The following is a 24,088-nucleotide window of genomic DNA, read 5'->3' as shown; positions in this document are numbered from 1 at the left end:
CGATTAGCTTAAGGTTATGAAACTAGAAAGTGGTAGTTCCTAGATTTGAATTCGGCTTTTCTGATGTATTCTGGCGCTCTTCCATAGTACACTAAGACCTTTACTATTTTATTTTTTACTTTATTTTGAGACAGGCTCTTACTCTGTTGCCCAGATCAAAGTATAATGACACAATCACAGCTCACTGCAGCCTTGACTTCCTGGGCTCAAGGGATCCTCCTGCCTCAGCCTCCCAAGTAGCTGGGATTACAGGTGCATACCACCACACCAGGCTAATTTTTGTATTTTTTGTAGAGATGAGGTTTCACTATGTTGCTCAAGCTGTAACTGAACTTCTGGGCTCAAGTGATCTGCCTGTATTGGCCTCCCAAAGTGCTGGCATTACAGGCATGAGCCACTGTGCCTGGTCTAGCACTTATCATACATAAACATTTTTAAGGCAGTGACCTCAGAAGAGACTATAGCACCCCTCTTTGATAGCACGCTTGATAAACTAAATGTAACTAATTGCTTTCCTTAAAGAAGAAAAAAAGCATTTACTTAAAAGTAAACTTTTAATAAGAAAAAATTAACTTCATCCACTGAGGATTTGTGTTATATTTCCTTTTATTTAGATTTCATATTAGTCTTTTGACAGAGAGCAACTCTTCAGTTTTTAATTTTTTTCTTTGAACTTGGAGCCTGAACAATCATTTGAGAAGTAAACTTTTTGATAATAAAAATATGATTCTATTTCCTTCCTGGCTACAGCTATGTTATTAGTTAAGGACTTAGATATTTCAATTACTACAAACAGGTACTGCAACCATGAAAGAGAAGCTTCACAGGCTGAAGTTTCTAAAGCATCACAATCCCCAGGAGTCTTTATTATAGCCCATGACTCTCTCATAACTATAAAGGTAACTCAAAGATGCAAGGTACTCTCTGCCTTACCTTGGGATACTGCTTGACAGGTATCAGCACTCGTTCTTTCAGTTTCATGTTCTTATGAGAAAATAAATCCAAGTAATTCTCCTCATCATCCTTTTTTGAGTCTCCTTTCTGAATCTTTTCAATTTCTGAATAGGAAAAACAATTTATTTTTGCTCTGGTAAATAAATGGAAATTTTGAAGTCTGTTTAAAGCAATAACATGGAGTACCATATAGTGAGGCCAAACAGTTCACATGAATGTGCCAATTTCAGAAATAAACTAGCTGTAAGCACTAGAGTTATATGAGGTTGACTAAAAAACCCAAAGCCTGCATCTAATAAAAGCAGTGGGCTCTTCCACCCTCACCTGAAGCCTTGACAACAGAGACATTTAAATGTTTCTTAAATCACTTTAACAAAATTAATTGGGTAAGATGGGAAGAAAAAAAAACAAAGAAACAAAAAATCAAAATCTACATCAAGACAAAGTATAATCTTATCTTGATGAAAAAAACAAGTCAATAATCTAAACATACAATGTATAATTCCATTAAATTTCACAGTGACATTTGTGCTCTAGATACTAGTCCTTAAGAGTCTGAAAGACCTTGTTCTTACTCTGCTACTTACCAGTCGTGTGACCTAAGACAAGCTAATAAAATAACATGTAGATATGCCTAATTAAAGCAACTTTTTCATAAAGTACCTAATATACAGTCACCATTATCTAACCCAAATTCAGCCAATGCCTAAATGATACAAAAAATGCACCAAATACTTTTTTTGTTGCGACAGAGTTTCTCTCTTGTTGCCCAGGCTGAAGTGCAATGGCACGATCTCGGCTCACCGCAACCTCCGCCTCCTGGCTTCAAGCAACTCTCCTGCCTCAACTTCCTGAGTAGCTGGGGCATGTGCCACCATGCCTGACTAATTTTGTGTTTTTAGTAGAAACAGGGTTTCTCCATGTTGGTCAGGCTGGTCTTGAACTCGCAACCTCAGGTGATCCGCCACCTCAGCCTCCCAAAGTGCTGGGATTACGGGCATGAGCCACTGTGCCTGGCCACCAGATATTTTTTTAAAAACTATTTTATTGAGGTACAAATGACATGTAAAAAGCTGTACATAATTAATGTATACAATGATGAGTTTGGAAATAAGTATACACCCAATGAAACCATCACCACCATCATGGCCACAGACATATCCATTATCACCCCAAAGTACTCTCAATTCACAGGTTAAGACAGTTTCATTAGATAAAAACTTGGCATATAAAAAGATTTCTTATCATTAAGGAACTTCATTCACTGAGTGACTGCAAGTGTTTGAGTGCTTCCTATGGCATGAAGAGGCAAATGAAAGGAGAACTATAATAGGTACGATCATTAACCAATGTGGAGGACTTACGAAGAGCGAGGCATCTATCTTGCAAAGCACAGGCACAGGAGATACAACAGAGCAGGTTAGACAGGTCTCTGTCTTCACTGTTTATATACTGGAGTTCCCAGACTACAGGGGTTGCAATGAAGTATACAATTGAGTGCTATCACAGGAGTTCTAATAGAGATGAGGGCAGAGTGCCCAAGGAATGAGGAGCAACTGAAAGCTTATGTGGTCCACTGAGAATAGTAAAAAAAAAAAAAAAAAAAAAAAAAAGTTATACTCCCTAAAATCTGTGGAATATTCTAAACATCAGAGATTACACCGTAACAGAACATTACATAGTATTCCCATATTGTATTCCTATCTTCTATAATTTTAACACAGGGGTTCTCAAAATTGTTCATGCATCAGAATCACCTAGAAAAGGGCTTACTATGGGCCCTAAACCCAGTGTGGGATTTGTGTTAAGAATTTGCATTTCCAACAAGTTCCCAGGTGATGCTGATATTGCTGGTCCAGAAACTATACTGTGAGAACTATTGGCTTCAAGTATCTCTGCTCACTGGAACCTCCGCCTCCCAGGTTCAAGTGATTCTCCTGCCTCAACTTTCCGAGTAGCTGGGGCTACAGGCATGCACCATCACGGCTGGCTAATTTTTTTTTTTTTTTTTTAGTAGAGATTGGGTTTCACCATATTGGCCAGGCTGGTCTTGAACTCCTGACCTCAGGTGAGCCACCCGCCTTGGCCTCTTAAAGTGCCGGGATTACAGGTGTGAGCCACTGTACCAACCTAACAGTTTTTAATATGTTTTGAAAAAACGAAAAAAAAAAAGTTTTGAGAGGTGCAACTGTGAAATATATAGATGAAGGGAAGTAACTTTGACTCTGACATGCTTTATAGAACTTAGAATTTCACACTGAAGGCTTGCTTGCTAAAAAGCCTAACTTCAGATGCTATACTATACCATGAACAGCACATACTCACTGGCTTTCTGACAATTAAAATTGCTAACAATTGTAAATATCCTTAATTAAAACCTTTACTCCTATGAGAAAAGCTGTAAATGACAGTGCTCTTCACAATCCTATGTTTCACTGCCTCATATAGAAAACAAACATGACCTCACAATTAATGGACTAATGCTTCATTCAACACTACTTGTGAGGGTAACCCTAACCTTTACTGTTTGGGAGCAGATCCTGACTTCTACACCTTTCGCCCTACTGCTATTATTAACTTCTTCTGATCACTCTTTTGGAGCCTAATGTACCTGACTACACTACTTTCTAAATTCTCAGACTGGAAAACTTAGGCACTCAATTCTCAAAGTCCTAGAAGAACAAAGATGTCACAATTCTAATCTGAGAACATCACCAAGGAACTTTTAAGAATGTGGAACAGGCTGGGAGCGGTGGCTCACATCTGTAATCCCAGCACTTTGGGAGGTCGAGGCAGGTGGATCACCTGCAGTCAGGAGTTTGAGACCAGCCTGGCCAACATGGTGAAACCCTCTATCTACTAAAAACACAAAAATTAGCCAGTCGCGGTGGTGGGCACCTGTAATCCCAGATACTGGGAAGGCTGAAGCACAGGAATGGCTTGAACCCGGGTGGCGGAGGTTGCAGTGGGCTGAGATTGTGCCATTGCACTCCAGCCTGGGCAACAGAGCACGGCTCTGTCACACACACACTAAAAAAGAATGTGAAACAAATTACATACTTTGTTTTATCTATGTTGCTTTGTGCTTCCTAGGGCTACCATCTAGGTCAGACCTTTCAGCTGTATTTTATACCACCTTGCAGAAACTTTGGTCAGTGCAAGACTCAAAGTCTGTTAATCTATTATACTCCTACAAGAAAGTGTGTTTATATGCAATGTAATGCACTCTGTGAATTTAAGGTCTTTCATTTTCTCTTTTTATTTATTTTTTTTCTGAGACGGAGTTTCACTCTTGTTACCCAGGCTGGAGTGCAATGGCGCGATCTCGGCTCACCGCAACCTCCGCCTCCTGGGTTCAGGCAATTCTCCTGTCTCAGCCTCCTGAGTAGCTGGGATTACAGGCATGCACAACCATGCCCAGCTAATTTTTTGTATTTTTAGTAGAGACGGGGTTTCACCTCGTTGACCAGGATGGTCTCGATCTCTTGACCTTGTGATCCACCCGCCTCGGCCTCCCAAAGTGCTGGGATTACAGGATTGAGCCACCGCGCCCGGCTCTCTTTTTATTTCTTAAAGACCAGTGTGATAGTATAAGGCCTTTCTGTAACATTGATTCTTCTATTTTTTAAACTAATCAGATCTTAGAATCCTTTTGTCCAACTATTTCACAACTTTTTAAAGAATAGCAGTGGCCAGACATGGTGGCTCACATCTGTAATCTCGGCATTTGGGGAAGCTAAGGCAGGAGGATCACTGGAGCCCAGGAGTTTGGGACCAGATTGAGCAACACAGTGAGACCCCTTCTCTACAAAAAATAACATTAGTCGGGCATGCCGGTATGTGTCTGTGGTCCCAGCTACTTGGGATACTGAGTCAAGAGGACTTGGAGGCTGTAGTGAGCCATGATCATGCTACTGCACTCCAGCCTGAGTAACAGAGTAAGACCATCCAAAAAAAGAAAAGAAAAGCATTTTTAGATAATTCAGAGAAGAATTATTTAAATAAAACAGAGTTGAAAAGACAAAGAGAATCAGAATTTTAAACTAGAAAGCAAAAGACTGGTTGGGCACAGTGACACATGTGCTTGCAATCCCAGTGCTTTGGGAGGCCGAGGCAGGATGATTCTTTTGGACCCAGAAGCTTGAGACCAGCCTGAGTAACAGTGAAAAAAAGAAAATGTTTTGGGGAATAGAAGGGAAGGGGAGGGAGAAGCGGGGAGGGAGAAATGAGGGAGAGGGAGAGGAAGAGGTGGAGGGAGGGAGAGGTGGAGGGAGAAGGCGGGAGGGAAATGAAGGGAAGGAGACGGAGAAGAGAGAGGGAAGAAAAGCAAGCAAGCAGACTGAGAAGCTACTTGAGCTTTCAAGAAGGGTGGAGGGAGCTGGGTGTTGTGGCTCATGACTATAATCCCAGCCCTTTGAGAAGCTGAGGTGGGCGGATCACCTGAGGTCAGGAGTTAAGAGACCAGCCTGATCAATATGGTGAAACCCTGTATCTACTAAAAGTACAAAAATGAGCTGGGCATGGTGGTGTGCGCCTGAAGTCCCAACTACTCAGAAGGCTTAGGCAGGAGAACTGCTTGAACCAAGGAGGTGGGGATCACAGTGAGCTGAGATCACAACATTGCACTACAGCCTGGGTGACAAAGTGAGACCCCCTCTCAAAAAAAAAAAAAAAAAAAAAAAAAGTGGAAGGACTTAGAATTTATAGATACACGTATTTTTTATTGAGACAGGGTCTCACCTTGTCACCCAATCTCGAGTGACTGGAACAATCATGGCTCACTGCAGTCTCAACCTCCTGGGTTCAGGCGATCCTCCCACCTTAGCCCCTCTCCCCGAATAGCTCGGACCATCGGCATGTGCCACTATGCCTGGCTATTTCTTTTGTAGAGATGGGGGTCTCCCTATTTTCGCCAGGCTGGTCTCGAACTCCTGGGCTCAAGCGATCCTTCCACTTCTGCCTTCCAAACTGCTAGGATTATAGGTGTGAACTACCGTACCCAGCCCCCCTACCCCCGCCTTTTTTTTTTTTAAAAGAGATGGGTTCTCTACTGCCCAGCTAAAGTACAGTGGTACCATCTTAGTTCACTGCAGCCTCCAACACCTGAGCTCAAGGGAACTGCCCACCTTAGCCTCCCCAGTAGCTAGGACCACAGGTGCGTGCCACCTTACCCAGCTGGGGCTAAAAATATTTATTTGGTGCCTACTATACATCAGATAGTATACAACTATTACTTCATTAATCTTCAAAAATAACTCAGTGAACTGAGTTACTTAAACCTGAGGAAATGAAAACTCAAAGACGTTGAATAACTATCTTCAGGTCATAAAATTGTTAAAGTAACAGAATAAGAATTAAAATCCCAGGCCTGGCTGGGCACAGGGGCTCATGCCTATAATCCCAGAACTTTGGAAGGCCAAAGTGGGAGGACTGCTCGAGCCCAGGAACTTGGGACCTGCCTGGGCAACAGAGTGAGACCCTATCTCTACTAAAATGTAAAAATAAATAAATAAATTATATTAACTCAGTACGGTGGTATATACCTGTTGTCCCAGTTATTAGAGACGCTGAGGCAGAAAGATCACTTGAGCCCAGGAGCTGAAGGCTGCAGTGAGCTATAATGGCGTCACTGCATTCCAGCCTGGGTGACAGAGAGACCCTGCCTCTAAAAAAAAAAAAAAAAAAAAAATCTTAATCCCCAAAACCTAGCCTTCAGGTCTTCTCTGACTTTTTTTTTTTTTTTTGTGGAAACTTTTCTAACTCTGTCACCCAGGCTGGAGGGCAGTGGTGCCATCTCAGCTCACTGCAACCTCTACCTCCCAAATTCAAGCAATTCTCCCTGCCTTAGCCTATGGAGTAGCTGGGATTAATGCCACCATGTCCAGCTTGGCTAACTTTTTATTTTTAGTAGAGATGGGGTTTCACAATGTTGGCCAGGATGGTCCTTAACTCCTGATCTCAGGTGATCTGCCTACCTTGGCCTCCCAAAGTACTGGGATTACAGGTGTGAGCCACTGTGCCAGGCCTTTAACTTCTAATTTCATGCTTTTACTATTGCCTCTCGATGGATGTGTGTCTGTGGGAAGCACACTTTACACAAGGAAGAGCTGATTTTTATGAAATTTGGAAAGTACAGTTTATACCCTCAGATTCTGGCATACGACCTAAAGGTAATGAAAGGGCTTTATGGGCGTCTCAGATGTTCAGTTGCCTGATGATCTTTCCTTCTTCTTTTTTTCTTTTAATAACTTTTTTTTTCTTTTTTATAGACGAGGTTTCACCATGTTGGTCAGGCTGGTCTTGAACTCCTGACCTCAGGTGATCCGCCTGCCTTGGTCTCCAAAGTGCTTGGATTATAGGCGTGAGCCACCACGCTCGGCCCCTTCTTTTTCTTTTTCAACTCTGTATTTCTTTCCTTGTCCTTGCTTTCCCTGGAGAGCTAGAGTAGACTGAAACAGGAAGAAAAAAAAATCGAAGAGCTTCCTAAAAATGGCTTCACCTCAGGCAGAAGTACTTTCTAGACAACCCTTTTGGAACTGACTCCTTTAAATAATCTTTGCTTGGGTCTCTGGAGATCCTGGACGTCACAAGAGCCAAAGAAAACAAAGCTGAGGTATAAACAACACAAGAGATGACCCATTTGTTTCCTGGCCAGACACTTAGAATAATCATGTCTTATATCCAATGCCTTCTATGTGTCAGGAATTTTGTATTTATTGTTTCACTTTGTCTTTGTAACCACTATTATCTTCATTCGACATATGAAGAAATCTGGGCTCAGAAAAGTTATATAACTTGTCCAAGATCTCAAAACTAATTAGTGACATAGCAGATATTTAAACCCAAGTCACTACTTATACCAAAGAGAGTAAATTCAATTAACCTTTTGACAGTTCCTTCATTTTTTACTATAACTTAACCTTCCCCACCTCCTACTTTATTTTCTTTCTTTCTTTTTTTTTTTTTTTTCCTGGTAGATTGTATCCCAACCAGATTATAAGCTTCCATGTTTCTTAATATGTCTTAGAGGAGAAAACATGGGTTTTTTTTTTTTTTTTTTTTTGAGACGGAGTTTTCGCTCTTGTTACCCAGGCTGGAGTGAAATGGCGCGATCTCGGCTCACCGCAACCTCCGCCTCCTGGGCTCAGGCAATTCTCCTGTCTCAGCCTCTTAAGTAGCTGGGATTACAGGCACGCGCCACCATGCCCAGCTAGTTTTTTGTATTTTTAGTAGAGACGGCGTTTCACCATGTTGACCAGGATGGTCTCGATCTCTCGACCTCGTGATCCACCTGCCTCGGCCTCCCAAAGTGCTGGGATTACAGGCTTGAGCCACCGCGCCCGGCCTGAAAACATGGGTTTTGAAGCTAGACAAAATGGGTCTGATTCCTAGCCCTCCTATATGCTTGGTATATGACTTCAGGGGCTCAATTTTTATATTCCAGGACAGTAGAAAACTCTGTCATATTGACTATAGTCTCCCAAATCTCTTCCTTAGTACACAATTTAGAGCATAGAGCTTTGCATCTTTGAAAAAAATTTTTTTAATGTTAAGGCAATTGTAGATTTATATGCAGTTGTAAGAAATAACAGAGATCCTATATACTTCACCCAGTTTTCCCCATAACATCTTGCATATCTATATCAAAATCAGAAAATTAACATTAAAAGAAATAAGAAAATTTGTTGTATAGTCCAAAAAGTGCAGAATTGACAATTCGTTGACTTTATTCCGATTTCACCAGCTTTACATGCCCTTATTTGTTTGCTTAGTTCTATGGAATTTATTTATTTATTTATTTAATTTTTTATTTTTTTTTATTTTTTTGAGACAGAGTTTCGCTCTTGTTACCCAGGCTGGAGTGCAATGGCTCGATCTCGGCTCACCGCAACCTCCGCCTCCTGGGTTCAGGCAATTCTCCTGCCTCAGCCTCCTGAGTAGCTGGGATTACAAGTATGTGCCACCATGCCCAGCTAATTTTTTTGTATTTTTAGTAGAGACGGGGTTTCACCATGTTGACCAGGATGGTCTCGATCTCTTGACCTCGTGATCCACCTGCCTCGGCCTCCCAAAGTGCTGGGATTACAGGCATGAGCCACCGCGCCCAGCCAGTTCTATGGAATTTAATCAGATTCATGTGACCACCACAGTCAAGATACAGAACAATTCCATCATGAGGATCCTTACCTTACCCTCTGATGGCCAGTCACCTTCTTCCCTCATCCCTCACCACTGGCAACCACCAACCTGTTCTTCATCTCCACTATTGTTTCTTCAAGAATGTTATATTAATGAAATTATATAGTATATAACCTTTAGAGATTAGCTTTTTACTTTTTTTTTTTTGAGACGGAGTTTCGCTCTTGTTATCCAGGCTGGAGTGCAATGGCGCGAGCTCGGCTCACCCAACCTCCACCTCCTGGGTTCAGGCAATTCTCCTGCCTCAGCCTCCTGAGTAGCTGGGATTACAGGCACGCGCCACCATACCCAGCTAATTTTTTGTATTTTTAGTAGAGACGGGGTTTCACCATGTTGACCAGGATGGTCTCAATCTCTTGACCTCGTGATCCACCCGCCTCGGCCTCCCAAAGTGCTGGGATTACAGGCTTGAGCCACCACGCCTGGCTAGATTAGCTTTTTTCACTCATCTTAATTCTCTTGTGATCAATCAAGCTGCTGCATTTATCAACAGTTCATTTTTTAAAACTACAAAATACTGTTCCATGGTATGGGTACGCCAGTTTATTTGCCTATTGGAGGCATTTGGTCTGTTTCCAGTTTTGGCCATTATGAATAAAGCTGCCGTGAACACTCATGTACAGGTTTTGTGTTGACTTGAGTTTTAATTTCCCTGAAACACCCAAGAATGCAACTGGTGAACTGAATGGTAAGCACATTTATTCATTTTTTTGAGACAGGGTGTCACTATTGCCCAGGCTGAAGTGCAGTTGTACGATCTCAGCTCAAGGCAGCCTTGACCTCCTGGGTTCAAGAAATTCTTCCACCTCAGCCTAAGACCAATCTCCTGAGCTCAAGCGATCCTTCTGCCTCAGGCTCTGGAGTAGGTGGGACTATGGGTGTATACTGCCATTCTCAGCTAATTTTTAAACTTTCTGTAGAGACAAGATCTCACTAGGGCTGAAACAGTCCTCCCACCTTGGCCTCCCAAAGTTCTGGGATTACAGTCATGAGGCACCAAGCCCAGCCAATAAGCACATTTAGTTTTGTAAAACAAAAGCAAAAACCTTCATTATCACAGAAAATGCATAATGATATTCTGCTTAATCTTGCTAGGCTTTGTTTTATAGAAATAGTATTATACTGTAGTCTTATGGGACATACTTTCTTCATATAACATTAGTTTTCGAGATTTCTCCATGTTGTTGCCTGTAGCTGTAGATGTAGATTACCCATTTTCACTGTTATATAAATCTTTTCTTTTCTTTCTTTTTTTTTTTTTTTTTTTTGAGAGAGCTTCACTTGTTGCCCAGGCTGGAGTGCAATGGCTCGATCTAGGCTCACCGCAACCTCTGGTTCCCAGGTTCCAGCAATTCTCCTGCCGCAGCCTCCCAAGTAGCTGAGATTACAGGCACCTACCACCACGTCCAGCTGATTTTTGTATTTCTAGTAGAGACGGAGGTTCGTCATGTTGGTCAGGCTGGTCTCGAACCCCTGACCTCAGGTGATCCACCTGCCTCAGCCTCCCAAAATGCTGGTATTACAGGCGTGAGCCACCGTGCCCAGCCAAATATGTTCTGTTGTAAATCTATCACATTATCCAATGGATGGTGAAACAAGTTGCAACATTTTGTAAACATGGCACACCATTTTATGAATCAGGTGCTCATATGCAAGTTTCTTTGAGCACATTCCTAGGAAAGGTGTTGCTGAGTTTTAAGGAATCTGAATGTTCAGCTTTCAGATGAAATACCAAACTGCTATCCAAAAGGTGATTGTATAATTCACACTTCCAGCAGCAATGTGTAACAATTCCTTCTAACTCATATTCTCTCAAACCCTACTTCTTGAGTCAATTTTTGTCAAGGTACCACGTTTGCATTATTTTCCTCCCTCTAAAAAAACCATTTTTTTAAAACGACTTCAATCCTTTTAGCTACTTTATATTAAACTTGTCGTCGAAAAAATAAATCCAGTTGGAAACAGTTTGGAAAATGCAAAAGTCCAGCAGGTTAAGAGTACTGTCCTCTTTATACTGTTAGTTTCCCCTCCCCTGCAAGGACAGGCATAAGATAGCCAGGAGGATAAACAGTGACTATAAAATGAGTAGCATACCTCATGGTACATGTTACATGCTCTGCAAAGGTTAAATATTGTTATTGTTGTTGCTTATGATTACTCACATACATTTTTAATTAATTTTTATTGCTTATCCCAAGGCATTTTATTTTATTCTAAGAATGAGGGGCCAGGAGCAGCCACAAAATGAATGAGGTCATTTTGCCAATTCTTTTCTAACTGGCAATACTGCTTGCCTATCAGAAACCTAGCAATTTGAACATCTTTTTTTTCTTTTTTTTTTGAGACGGGGTTTCACTATGTTGGTCAGGCTAGTCTCGAACTCCTGACCTCACGTGATCCACCTGCCTCAGCCTCCCAAAGTGTGGGATTACAGGTGTGAGCCACTGCACCTGGCTTTTTGTTTTTTTTTTTTTTTCAGATGGAGTTTTGCTCTGGTTGCCCAAGCTAGAGTGCAATGGCACAATCTCGGCTCACCGCAACCTCCACCTCCTGGGTTCAGGCAATTCTCCTGCCTCAGCCTCCTGAGTAGCTGGGATTACAGGCATACACCACCATGCCCAGCTAATTTTTTTTGTATTTTTAGTATAGACACGGTTTCACCATGTTGACCAGGATGGTCTCGATCTCTTGACCTCATGATCCACCAGCCTCGGCCTCCCAAAGTGCTGGGATTACAGGCTTGAGCCACCGCGCCCTGCCCACTGTATGCTTCTGAAGGATGGATTTCTGAGTATCTTTTCAAGATCTTTTGCAGATTGCTAATCTATTGAAAATGTTTATTCTTGAGTAATTTATACTAACGTATATTTTCCTAATTGTAGAAAGCAGAAAAAGAACACTGACATACGTAATAGTATTTTACTTAGTATATATTAACATAATAAGGTAAATTATTTCTCTTCCAGAAAACAAACATAGATGATTGAATCCATATGTCTGCAAATACATTCAATTGTCAACACACCTGAATATCAATCTGGCTAATATAGAAATCTATATTCAAAATTTTTATCCCTCAAAATTTTGTCATTTTTCTTTTCTTTGAGACGGAGTCTTGCTTCTTTGCCCAGGCTGGAGTGCAATGGCATGATCTTGGTTCACTGGAACCTCTGCCTCCCAGGTTCAAGTGATTCTCCTGCCTCAGCCTCCCCAGTACCTGGGATTACAGGTGTGTGCCACCACGCCCGGCAAATTTTTGTATTTTTAATAGAGACAGGGTTTCACCATGTGGGCCAGACTGGTCTCAAACTCCCAACCTCAAGTAATCGGCCTGCCTCAGCCTCCCAAAGTGTCAGGATTACAGGCGTGAGCCACTGTGTCCGCTGTCATCATTTTTTCATCACTCCCATCTTCAATGAAGACAAATACGTATTATTTCATGAAATATTTAGTAGGAGGCCACTCTGCGCAGCACTCTTCAAGGCACCGGAGATAAAGCGGTCAACAAAGCAGACAAAAGATTCCTACGCTCTGGTGGAGGTGACATTCTAGCCATGAAGGAGAATGGGTGATCAACAAACAAATACTGTACATAATGACAATATATAGTGCAAGACACTGGTAAGTGCAAAGTAAAGTGAACCCAGGAAAAGAAGAGGGGAGCTGCATGGGTGGTATAGAAGAGTGCTTAGGGTCTTATGGTACTTTACAGGGAATGGGCAAGTTACAGTTCTACAGTTCTAAGCAGTAGACTCTGCTCTCTGGTTTCCTTCTTCTGTATCTCATTTATCTTCACCACCCTGTTAACATTGTGATACTTTCAGACTTTTCTTTTCTTTTTTTTTGAGACGGAGTTTCGCTCTTGTTACCCAGGCTGGAGTGCAATGGCGGCGTGATCTCGGCTCACCGCAACCTCCGCCTCCTGGGTTCAGGCAATTCTCCTGCCTCAGCCTCCTGAGTAGCTGGGATTATAGGCACGCACCACCACGCCCAGCTAATTTTTTTGTATTTTTAGTAGAGACGGGGTTTCACCATGTTGACCAGGATGGTCTCGATCTCTCGACCTTGTGATCCACCTGCCTCGGCCTCCCAAAGTGCTGGGATTACAGGCTTGAGCCACCGCGCCCGGCCTCAGACTTTTCTTTTTTGTCCTTTATTATCTCAGGTGGACTTTAATATTTTGTCCAATTATAGCTAATTTTTAAAGTACAATTTGCAGCAGGCACTATGGTGAGGGAAGTGGGGAGGTATGTAGACTGACCAAAAAATCCTGGTTATGCTGCTTACTAATTTGGTTATCTCAGGCAAATTATTAAACTCTGGGTGCCTTGGTTTCCTCATCTGTAAAAATGAGAATAAAAGCAAGTTCTCATTTCATTTCATTCTAAAGGTTAAATATTTAATGTAAAGTGCTCAGACGCCAAACATTAAAGTTTACCTATATTTTTCTTCCATGTTTTTATTTTATTTTTTTGAGATAGGGTTTCACTTTTGTTGCCCAGGTGGTGTGCAATGGCAAGATCTGGGCTCACCGCAACCTCCATTTCCCAGGTTCAAGTGATTCTCTTGCCTCGGCCTCCCAAGTAGCTGGGATTACAGGTGTGTGTCACCATGCCTGGCTAATTTTGTATTTTTAATTTTTAATATAGACGGGGTTTCACCATGTTGGTCAGGTTGGTCTCAAACTTCTGACCTCAAGTGATCCACCCTCCTCAGCCTCCCAAAGTAAGCTACCGGCGCCTGGCCCTTCCATATGTTCTTACCAGAGCTTAAATATTACTATTCTACCTTCCCGTAGTCTCACTTCTTCACAGTGGGTTGTGACTTCGCTGCAATTCCTTTGCAAGATAATTCAGAAATACCTTAAAAGCCAGTGAGCGGATCATCTGAGGTCAGGAGTTCGAGACCAGCCTGAGCAAGAGGTGAAACCCGGTGTCTACTAAAAATACAAAAACTAGGCAGGCATGGTGGCACTCGCCTGTAACCCCAGCTACTCCGGAGGCTGAGGCAGGAGAATCCCTTGAACCCTGGAGGTGGAGGTTACAGTGAGTTGAGCTCGTGCCACTACATTCCAGCCTGGGTGACAGTGAAACTCTGTCTCAGAAAAAATAAAAAAATAAAAAGCCAGGCTCAATATATATTAACACTTACCAATGCTACAAAGAATCCATACATCCCGATTTCATTCTTTCAATGAACCAACATTACCTCAATCACACTTCCCAATTTGTTTGGTTTAAAGAAAAAAAAAAAAATCTAGAAAGCTGAAGTTAAAAATAAAGAGCACTCTCTTAGTTAAGCAGTGAGGGGAGACTGAAAATCACAGGGAACTTTTAAGGATCAATAGTTTTTGACAGTTATCCTAAAAAAAAGCATAAAAGATGAGCACCACATTGGTAAAGAGCCCTTAACTTACAGTGTTGGGAGACAGAGAACAAAAGGAAGGAGGTAATATTTTCATAACGAATTGTTCATTATATTAACGTTGCCAAAGAGTCCAACTACTCATTCAGTGTTGAATGACAGGAATTTTTACTTGCTTACTAAAATTTAGGTATCATAAGAAATATTTATTAAAATAATTTTTTAACTGGAGGTCAGACAGCTTTAGGGAAAAATTAGGGCGACTAGGTGATCAGAAAAAGAGCGCTAATCTACAGAACAAAGACTCATTTCTTTTTCACTACTGAATAAAAAATGTAAAACAAAGCAACAAAAAGACCAAGACTTTCAGTACAAGCATCATGCAACGTCTCTTCCATTTCTGTCCATCTCGTTGGGGAACGTCATGCGAACTACGCGGCAGTCCCTATCGTCCCATTTCAATGTCTCTAGGGTTATTTCACTCCTTCTTCAATGATGGTGAACCCACGGTGTAAAATGAAAAGACAACCTTCAAGCTCAGTATAGCAATTCTTATTTTATCAGCCTTAGTCGGAAATCTGATTCGAAAACCTCAAGCTCCGATCCCCATAAATCGCTCCTTCCTCCCAGCAACTTAAGCTGCCGTTACCGCTAAGTCCGGCTCGGCCCCAGAGACAGCGACGCGCTGGACAGGGCATTCCAGCCTCACCCCACATCACCTCGGCCTCTCCTCCCACGGCCCCTCCCCGCTCTGGCTGTCTTCACCTCCCACACCTCGGTCGAGGCGCTCACTGCCACCCGCGATCAAAAAGGCTTTCCCTTTGGGGAAAGGAGGAGATACAGGTTTATTTCTGGAAGAATCTGCGCGCCCGGAGCGCGGGGCAGCCGCAGGAGGAGGGAGGAGAGAAGAGTCGGGAAAGGGGCGGGGAGCTCAGCACTATCCATCAAGATGTTAGCGCTAGGAGATCGCAAAGTCGCCTTTGGGCCTGCACTGCAGCCTAGAAATTCTCTCGCACTCCGGACTGAGGTGGGAACGTGGACTCCAGGGTCCCAATGATGAGGATGAGACCGGAGCTCCCGACTGCCTCGGTCCCGAGGGGGCGGGAAGTGAGAGGAACAAAGCCAGGGCCACTCATGCCCTGGGATGGCCGGGCGACCCAGAGGGACCCGGGAGGCCCCCTTACCTGCCGTCAGCAGCTGCATGGCGTGAGTGAAGGACGGGTCGAGTGAGTCCTTCTCGGCCATGAGTTCGGGCAGGTACTTGTTCTCCGGCTCCATCTTGACCGAGGCTGTGGCTGAGGGGGGCAGCAGCGGGGTCGGAGCTGGCCCGCCCACTGTCGCGTCGGGACCCGTGGCCGAAGGCGGCAGCAGCGGTGGTGGCTGCGTGGCGGGCGAAGCGCGGGCGCCCCCGCGGGATCCCCCTCCGCCTCCCCGGGACCGGTGAGGCAGCGGCGGCTGCCGAGACGGCGTCTGACGCACCGAGGGGTGGGCACCTGAGGGGTCCATGGAGCCGCTGCGGCCCGAGGACCGGCTCATGCGCGCGGCGGGGTCGTCCCGGCGCTGCATCGGGGAAGATGTGCGATCGAAGGAGTGAGAAAGCGACGCGGTAGCGGCGGAGGCCCGGGCGGCGGTTGGCGGGGGTGGGAGAGCGGGAGCGGCAGCGACCGAAGCCGACCCTAGCGACCCAGCGAGAGAGAGCACCGGAAATGAGGCGGCGCGCGTGCGCAGCCAGTCACCGGCACCGCCCTTGGGTTTCTCCGCGGAGAACAAAGTCCCCAGTCCAGCCACGGCGCCTGCGCACCACCGCGCCGTACGAAGAAGTCGCCTCCCGACTCCGGCTTTCCCTCCGCGCCCGCCTGGCCAGAATTTGGCGCGCATGCGCGGGAGGCTACCGGCCCCGTTCGTTTCCTTTTCCACGTGACTAGGCGCTAGCGGGACACGTGGGTCCTCCCCCTTCTGGTCCAGTGGGCGGAGGGGGCGGGGGCTGTGGAATGTCTTTGTCTGCGCGCGGGCCCGCGGAGTGTGGGGCGGGAGACCTGTTACTCGCCGGGCCCCGCCCTCTCCAACGGCCGAACGGCGGGGAGATAGGGCGCCATGGGGTGGGGTGGGGAGGGAGTGGGATGGGGGCGGTCACTGAAGTGAGAAACTAAAAGGAGACTACCGTGGGGGACCCGGAAAAGGGAGGGAGAGAGGAGGGGGAGAGACAGAGACTGCACAGGGAGAAAGGAAGACTAAGGGAGAGTCTGATGACGAAATAGCGGGGGAGATGGGGAAGGGAAACCTGGAGGGAGAAATTGAGGAAGGACGGCTCGGTGGAAACACTAAAGGCTATTGGAGGACTTGAACTAAGAGGGAGGGTTCGGATCAGAGACTTGAAGGCTAGCAAAGAAAAGGGCCCCAGACAGCAGGGAACACGAGAAGTCGTTTCCAGTATTAGATATATATATTTCCAGTATTACATATATTGCAGTCGGTTCTAAAACGGTTGCCATTGCTGGTCAGGGAAATCTTAAAAGAAGCAGCATTTTAGCTCTTTTTACATATTTTACTGCTTTCTGTGACTTACGTTTTGTTTCGCCGTCATTATTGCCAATTAAATGTTTCTTCCGTCAAAAAGTGGTCTAGAGACCAGATGCCTAATCGACGTTGGTTGCATCATTAGGATGGCTCCTTCTGCCGTTCCAGACTGGCTCAGAGAGACCCTTGCCATTACTCTCAAGGCCAAGGCACATACATAGTGGACAGTCTTCGACGGCGTTCTCCACATCCTGGAGTGCTATATGCAGGTGGAGCCTTAGGTTCCTACTTGTCCCATAAACCATCAAAAGCCTAGTGCCCTAATTTTTCCTTAACTCCACAGATTTTTTCCTTCTCTCATTTAAAGCACTCGAGACTCCCATCTCTTTTGCTTCTGGATCATTTCTCCTATTGAGCCCACACTTTTCAAAAGTCTTTGGGGACGGGTGCATTGGCTCATGCCTGTAATCCCAGCACTTTGGGAGGCCTAGGCGGGAGGATTGCTTGAGGATAGGAGTTTTAGGCCAGCTTGGACAATATAATGAGACCTCATCTCTACAATTAAAAAGTTTCAGGCCAGGCGTAGTGGCTCACGCCTGTAGCCCAGCTACTCAGGAGGCTGAGCAGGAGAATCGCTTCAACCCGGGAGGCAGAGGTTACAGTGAGCCAAGATCGTGCCACTGCACTCCAGCCTGGGCGACTCCATCTCAAAAAAAAAAAAAAAAAAGTTTATTTGGAAGTTGTCTTTTGAGTACCTGGAAACTGTTGATTTTTGTATGTGAAACTTAGAACCCTTAGAGAACATAAAGGCCTTCTTCAGGTTAAGGGAGAGGATTTACCAAGTTATCCACAGAAATGAAAACACATATCTATATATATGTGTGTGTGTATATATGTATCTCCAATGTCTGGTGGAGTACTTTGAGGTCCCAAGAATTGACTCGTCTTCAGTCAAATAGGAATAAAAATATTTTTGAATAATTGTAGTGAATGAAATATGATAAATGTCAAAAAGACAAAAAGATACTTGAAAATTAAGTGCAGGCCAGGCACAGTGTCTCATGCCTATAATCCCAAGGAAGGAGGATCGCTTGCATCCTGGAGTTTGAGGCCAGCTGGGCAACATAGTGAGTCCTCCTCTCTACAAATAATAACAAAATTAGGCCGGGCGTGGTGGCTCAAGCCTGTAATCCCAGCACTTTGGGAGGCCGAGGCAGGTGGATCACGACGAGGTCGAGAGATCGAGACCATCCTGGTCAACATGGTGAAACCCCGTCTCTACTAAAAATACTAAAAATTAGCTGGGCATGGTGGCACGTGCCTGTAATCCCAGCTACTCAGGAGGCTGAGGCAGGAGAATTGCCTGAACCCAGGAGGCGGAGGTTGCGGTGAGCCGAGATCATGCCATTGCACTCCAGCCTGGGTAACAAGAGCGAAACTCTGTCTCAAATAATAATAATAATAATAATAATAATAATAATAATAATAATAAAATTAGCTGGGTGTGGTGGCGTGCACTTGGTGTCCCAGCTACTTGAGAGACTGAGGTGGGAAGATTGCTGCTTGAGGCTGTGAGATTGAGGCCGCAGTGAGCCACGATTGCCCCACTACACTCAGCTTGGATGAGAGTGAGACCTTGTCTCAAATAAAATGAAGGCCAGTGCAGTGGCTCACTCCTGTAATCCCAGCACTTTGGGAGGCCAAGGTGGGCAGATCACCTGAGGTCAGAAGTTTGCGACCAGCCTGGCCAATACAATGAAACCCCATCTCTACTAAAAACACACAAAAAGTTAGCTGAACATGGTGGTGTGTGCCTGTAATGCCGGCCACTTGGGAGGCTGAGGCAGGAAAATCACTTGAACCTGGGAGATGGAGGTTGCAGTGAGCTGAGTTGTGCCACACTGCACTCCAGCCTGGGCAACAGAGTGAGACTTCATGTCAAAAAGAGAAAAGAAACGAAAAAAATTAAGTGCTATTGGAGTTCAATGCAGAAGATAGATTTTGGCCAAGGGAGAATAAGTTCCGGGCAAAGGGAAGTGCAATAAATGAGCAGAGATGAGAATGTGAGAAATGTGTTCAGGGAATGGGAGTAATCCAGTGTCAAACGTGAAGGAATAGGTGAGTTGAGAGAGCAACTGCATGAAGAGGGGAAAGGGGCAAGGAGGATTTATACTTCCCGTGCAACTCATTTCCACTGCTGCCCTTGAAGAGCCTGCTTGAGTGGTGGTGTTACAAATAGCTGAAGTGTCCTTGCTCCGTAATGAGATGCCCAAATAGAGATCCCTTGAGCTGAGGCTAATAAAACTTTGATAAAGGTGTGCCTGAGAAGGAGCTGAGTAGTGGCGTTTATGGCCCTTCTAGACTAGAATCAACAGCTACTGCATATGTATATCAAAACATGTTGTAGCCATAGCTATATACAATTTGAAAATACTGGCAACAAAACAAAAAATAACCCTTAGTCTTTCTGGGTGCTTGCCAGACCTTTATTTGCTTTCCCTGAGAGTAGGGCTGAGCAGGGAGAGATGCACTCTTCTTCCAGGTGAGAACCCTAAAGGTAATATCAGGCCATGAGTGGTTGAGGTTGCAGTGTATGTACCAACTAAATGATGCAGCAGCTTCTATTTTGGGGGCCCTTCTCAGGGGGTAGGGAAGAGTAATTTCTGCCCTGAGAGCCTAGAAGTCTGAAGTTTAGTTTGTTTTGACCATTGTATGCTGCCCTGGATCCACCTGAAGGTTAACAGCCTTGTGAAAAGACTGACTTTGGAGTGAGGCAGCTTCAAACAACCTGGCATTGCCTTGTCCTCACTGTGTATTATTTGGAAAACCTCCGAAACTTAGTTTCCTCTTCTGTAAAGTGTGGTAATGAGATCTACCTTGAAGGCTTGTGAAAATTTAACAAATACCAGTGTAAACCTCCTGATAGTAGGGTTTGTAAACCAAAGGAATCATTATTATGCCGTTTCGTGCCTGATGAAGATTTTTGGGTGCTTAATACTGGCTGTGGATCTGAAAGTCCTACTCTAATCTGTATCATTTTCACTGAGTATAGCTAGGCTTATTTTGAGGGGAAGAGGAGGTTCCAAAAAGAGAAAGTTTATTCTACCCTTAATCCATTTGCTATAGTGTAGGGTATAGCAGCAGTGCATAATAGTTCACACAGATGTCAGTAGGCTCTGCCTCTTACCTACTGAATGATTGAGTACAGTGCTTTGCTTTGCTGCATTAGTCAGGATTCTTCTTTTTTTTTTTTTTTTTCTTTTCTTTTTTTTTTTTTTTTTAATGGAGTTTTCACTCTTGTTGCCCAGGCTGGAGTACAATGGCGTGATCTCGGCTCACTGCAACCTCTGCCTCCTGAGTTCAAGTGATTCTCCTGCCTCAGCTTCCCAAGTAGCTGGGATTACAGACATGCCCCACCACGCCTGGCTAATTTTTTGTATTTTTAGTAGAGATGGGGTTTCACTATATTGGTCAGCTGGTCTTGAACTCCTGATCTCATGATCTGCCCGTCTCGGCCTTCCAAAATGCTGGGATTACAGGCATGAGCCACCGCGCCCAACTAGTCAGAATTCTTTTGAGAGACAAAATACGTACGGTATATAGTTAGATATAGACATTTGAGAAGGGATTTGTGAGGGCAGTTGGTTCACAATTAGGATTATTGAAGCTGAGAAGTCCCATTGGAGGCCTTCTGCAAGCTGGAGACCTTGGAATGCCAGTGGTGTGGCTAAGTCCAAGTCTGAGATCCTCAGAACCAGAGAAGCCAGTGGTGTGATTCTCAGAGGCTGAAGGCCTGAGAACCCAGGGGCTACTGGTGTTAAGTCTTGGAGTCCAAAGGCTGAAGAGCCTAGAGATCTAATGTCTATGGACAGGAGAATAAGAGTGTCCTAGCTCCAGGAGAGACAGGAAATCCCTTCTTTGCCTTTTGTGTTAATTCTGGGTCCTAGCCCATTAGATGGTGCCCGCCCACTTTGAGGGTGGATCTGTACCACTCAGTCCACTCACAGGCCACTCTCATTTGGGAACACAAAGACACATCCAGAAATAATGCTTTACCAGTCCCCTGGGTATTCCTTAATCTAGTGAGGTTGACACCTAAAATTAACCATCACACTAGCTCAGATTCCTCTTCCTTCTCCTTGATAAAACAGAGGAGATAACAATGCCTGCCCCAGGGCTATTAGGGTTAGTGGTTAAAGCACAGTGGATGGCAATTAGTAGGTGCTTGATAAGCAGTGTTGACCATTGTTATGATCACCACACACATTTATCGAGTACCTTACTGCAGACTTTCACTTTCACATGAATCCCTAAGAGAAAGGCTAGAAGATTGAAGTTTGCCTAGAGCACCTGACCTGTGTGATCTCAGCAGGTGGGAGATCTGGAGGCCCCAACTACCTCCCCTGCATTGCAGCCTGTTCCAGGAGACAAAAGGCACCAAGAGTTTCTCTTCTAAGAGTGTAGTTCATTTGTTCAATTGTAAACACCTACTTGGTGCCAAATATGTGGAGGGAAGGGGAAGGAGATGGAGATGGGGAGACCAAAATTCAACATTAAGAGAAAGTCCCTGCTCTCAAGGAGACAAATATGTAAACCAAGTTGCCACGTAGAATGAAAGGTGTTGTAATAGAAGCCTGTGCAGAGAGCCATGTGAATGCATAGGAGAGAGTGACTGACCAACTGCCCAGATGAGGTAGGAAAGCCGGGTATTTGGGGAGCGGCCAGGTGGAGGGAGGGCCACTGCATTTAAATGTTTAGAGTTCAGCAAAGCTTGGTCCTGGACCTGTGCTCCCTTCTTCACGTTTACAGCCCTGGAATTCAGATCTCGAACTCAAGACTTCTGATTTTCAAATCCAGAAAGCCAGTTGCATCCCTGATATCCTCATCTTGATGTCTCAGAGGCTCCTCAAACTCAACATGTCCCCAATAACACTCAAACTGCAGGCACTAGCAGTGCTGCTCTGTGCCCAGCTCCTCTCTCTGGCCTGTTCTAGCACAGAAAGAGAGAAAACTTGGGGCCAGCAGAATTGAAGGAGTCACTCACTTTGAGGCTTGCCTTTTGCCTGCCTCATAATAGTCCGAGCTCTGTTCACAGGGTCATCAGACATTCCCACACCTTTGTAGGCACCTTTGGTAGAGGCAGAGGGGATCAGAGCAAGGCTGATGTGACCAGTGGCAGCCCTGTGTGAAAAGTCCCTAGAGAAATCCCAGAAATACTTGAAGGAGACTTTGCTGGGGCAAGAACAGGAACTTGGGATGATTATCATTCACATGGCTTTGAATCCACAGACCACTGAGGCTTGCGTGATGTTTGGATTATAATCATATTTTTTTCCCAGCCTGTCCTGTTAACCAGAAAGTGAGCTGCTTGCCAGGTGCAGTGGCTCACATCTATAATCCCAGCATTTTGGGAGGCCGAGGCAGGCGAATCACCTGAGGTCAGGAGTTTGAGACCAGCCTGGCCAACATGGCAGAAACTGTCACTACTAAAAACACAAAAATTAGTAGGGCATGGTGGTGGGTGCCTGTAGTCCCAGCTACTTGGGAGGCTGAGGCAGAAGAATCACTTGAACCTGGGAGGCAGAGGTTGCAGTGAACCGAGATAGAGCCGCAGCGCTCCAGCCTGGGCAACAGAGAGGGACTGTCTCAAAATAAATAATAAATAAACAAACTTGGCTGGGCATAGTGGCTCACACCTGTAACCCCAGCACTTCCGGAGGCTGGGGCGGGCGGATCACAAGGTCAAGAGATCGAGACCATCCTGGCCAACATGGTGAAACCCCGTCTCTACTAAAATACAAAAATTAGCTGGGCTTGGTGGTGTGCACCTGTAGTCCCAGCTACTTGGGAGGCTGAGGCAGGAGAATTGCTTGAACCCGGGAGGCGGAGGTTGCAGTGAGCTGAGATCACACCACCGCACTCTAGCCTGGTGCCTAGCAACAGAGCGAGACTTTGTCTCAAAATAAATAAATAAATATAAAAACAAACTCCCATTCTACCCTTTACCTTCGCCACTGACCTGCTCCTCCTCAGTGTCTATATCGTAGGGAACAGCACCCGTAACTCACTGTACATGCTGGATATCTGAGAGTTGTTCTAACTTCCCTCCTCTGCCTCATCGCTCTACCCCCACCACATACAAACCATTCTTAAGTCCTTTGTTGCTTAACGCACAAATATTGAAAATCCCATCCACATTTTTCTGTCTCCCCTGTCTCTGCCTCCATCTAAAGTATGATTATGCCTCACTTGGACTTCTGCCACCTCTGAGCTGGTCCCCTACTTCTACCCCTGTACCCCTTTTCTATTTTCAACCCAGAAGCCAAAATAGTATTTTTGCTATTGCCTTTAGGATAAAGACCCGAGTCCTGCTAACATATCTGACCTGCCCCTACCTGCATGCCTTACTTTCTTTTCTTTTTTGTAGAGTTTGGGTCTCACTATGTTGCCCAGGCTGGAGTGCAGTGGCGCCATCATAGCTCACTGCAGCCTCCAATTCCTGACCTCAAATGATCCTCCTTCCTCAGCCTCCCAAGCAGCTGGGACTACAGGTGCCACTGTGCCCAGCTACACCTGGCTTTCTTACCTCATCTCATGCCATTTTCCTCCCTGGTTCCTGTGGTCAGCAACCCTGGCCTTTTTCAATTTCTCAAATAAGCCAGACTCCTGCTTCCTCCCAACCACACCCATCTGGCTCCTTAGCCTAAAACTCCAATCCAGTGCCTTGTCTTTTCTTTCTTTAGCACCTCCTCTTTTCTTTAGCTACTGTAATTCCTATTACAGATGTAGTCAAATGCTACTTCTTCAGGGAAGGTGTGCAGGCCCCCAGGGCAGGTCAGCTTAGTTTCCTTTGTTACATGCTTTCATGGCTCCTTCCTTAAATGTTACCTTTTTTTTTTTTTTTTTTTTAAGATGGGGTTTCAGCATGATGGCCAGGCTGGTCTTGAACTCCTGACCTCAGGTGATCCACCCACCTCAGCCTCCCAAAGTGCTAGGATTACAGGCGTGAGCCACCACGCCCAGCAAACATTACCTTTTAAATTCACCTCTTTTG

General features: G+C 44.9%; 1 protein-coding gene across 1 annotated transcript in view; it reads right to left on the bottom strand.

Annotated features, from left to right (window-relative positions):
- The window catches only part of KHDRBS1 (KH RNA binding domain containing, signal transduction associated 1), a 47,440-nt gene extending 31,191 nt beyond the window's left edge, over nucleotides 1-16,249 (bottom strand). The window contains exons 1-2 of the mRNA XM_003937576.4: nucleotides 15,702-16,249; nucleotides 934-1,058 (exon numbers count right to left, since the gene is read on the bottom strand). Of these exons, the coding sequence (XP_003937625.2) occupies nucleotides 934-1,058; nucleotides 15,702-16,083 (507 nt within the window). The 5' untranslated portion in view covers nucleotides 16,084-16,249. The remainder of the gene's footprint in view (nucleotides 1-933; nucleotides 1,059-15,701) is intronic.
- Nucleotides 16,250-24,088: the final 7,839 nt, after the last annotated feature.

The sequence above is a fragment of the Saimiri boliviensis genome, chromosome 11 (genome assembly GCF_048565385.1).
Source record: "Saimiri boliviensis isolate mSaiBol1 chromosome 11, mSaiBol1.pri, whole genome shotgun sequence".
NCBI classification, from domain to species: domain Eukaryota; kingdom Metazoa; phylum Chordata; class Mammalia; order Primates; family Cebidae; genus Saimiri; species Saimiri boliviensis.
Note: the sequence above shows the minus strand (reverse complement) of the source record. Positions and strands in the feature narration are given on the sequence as shown.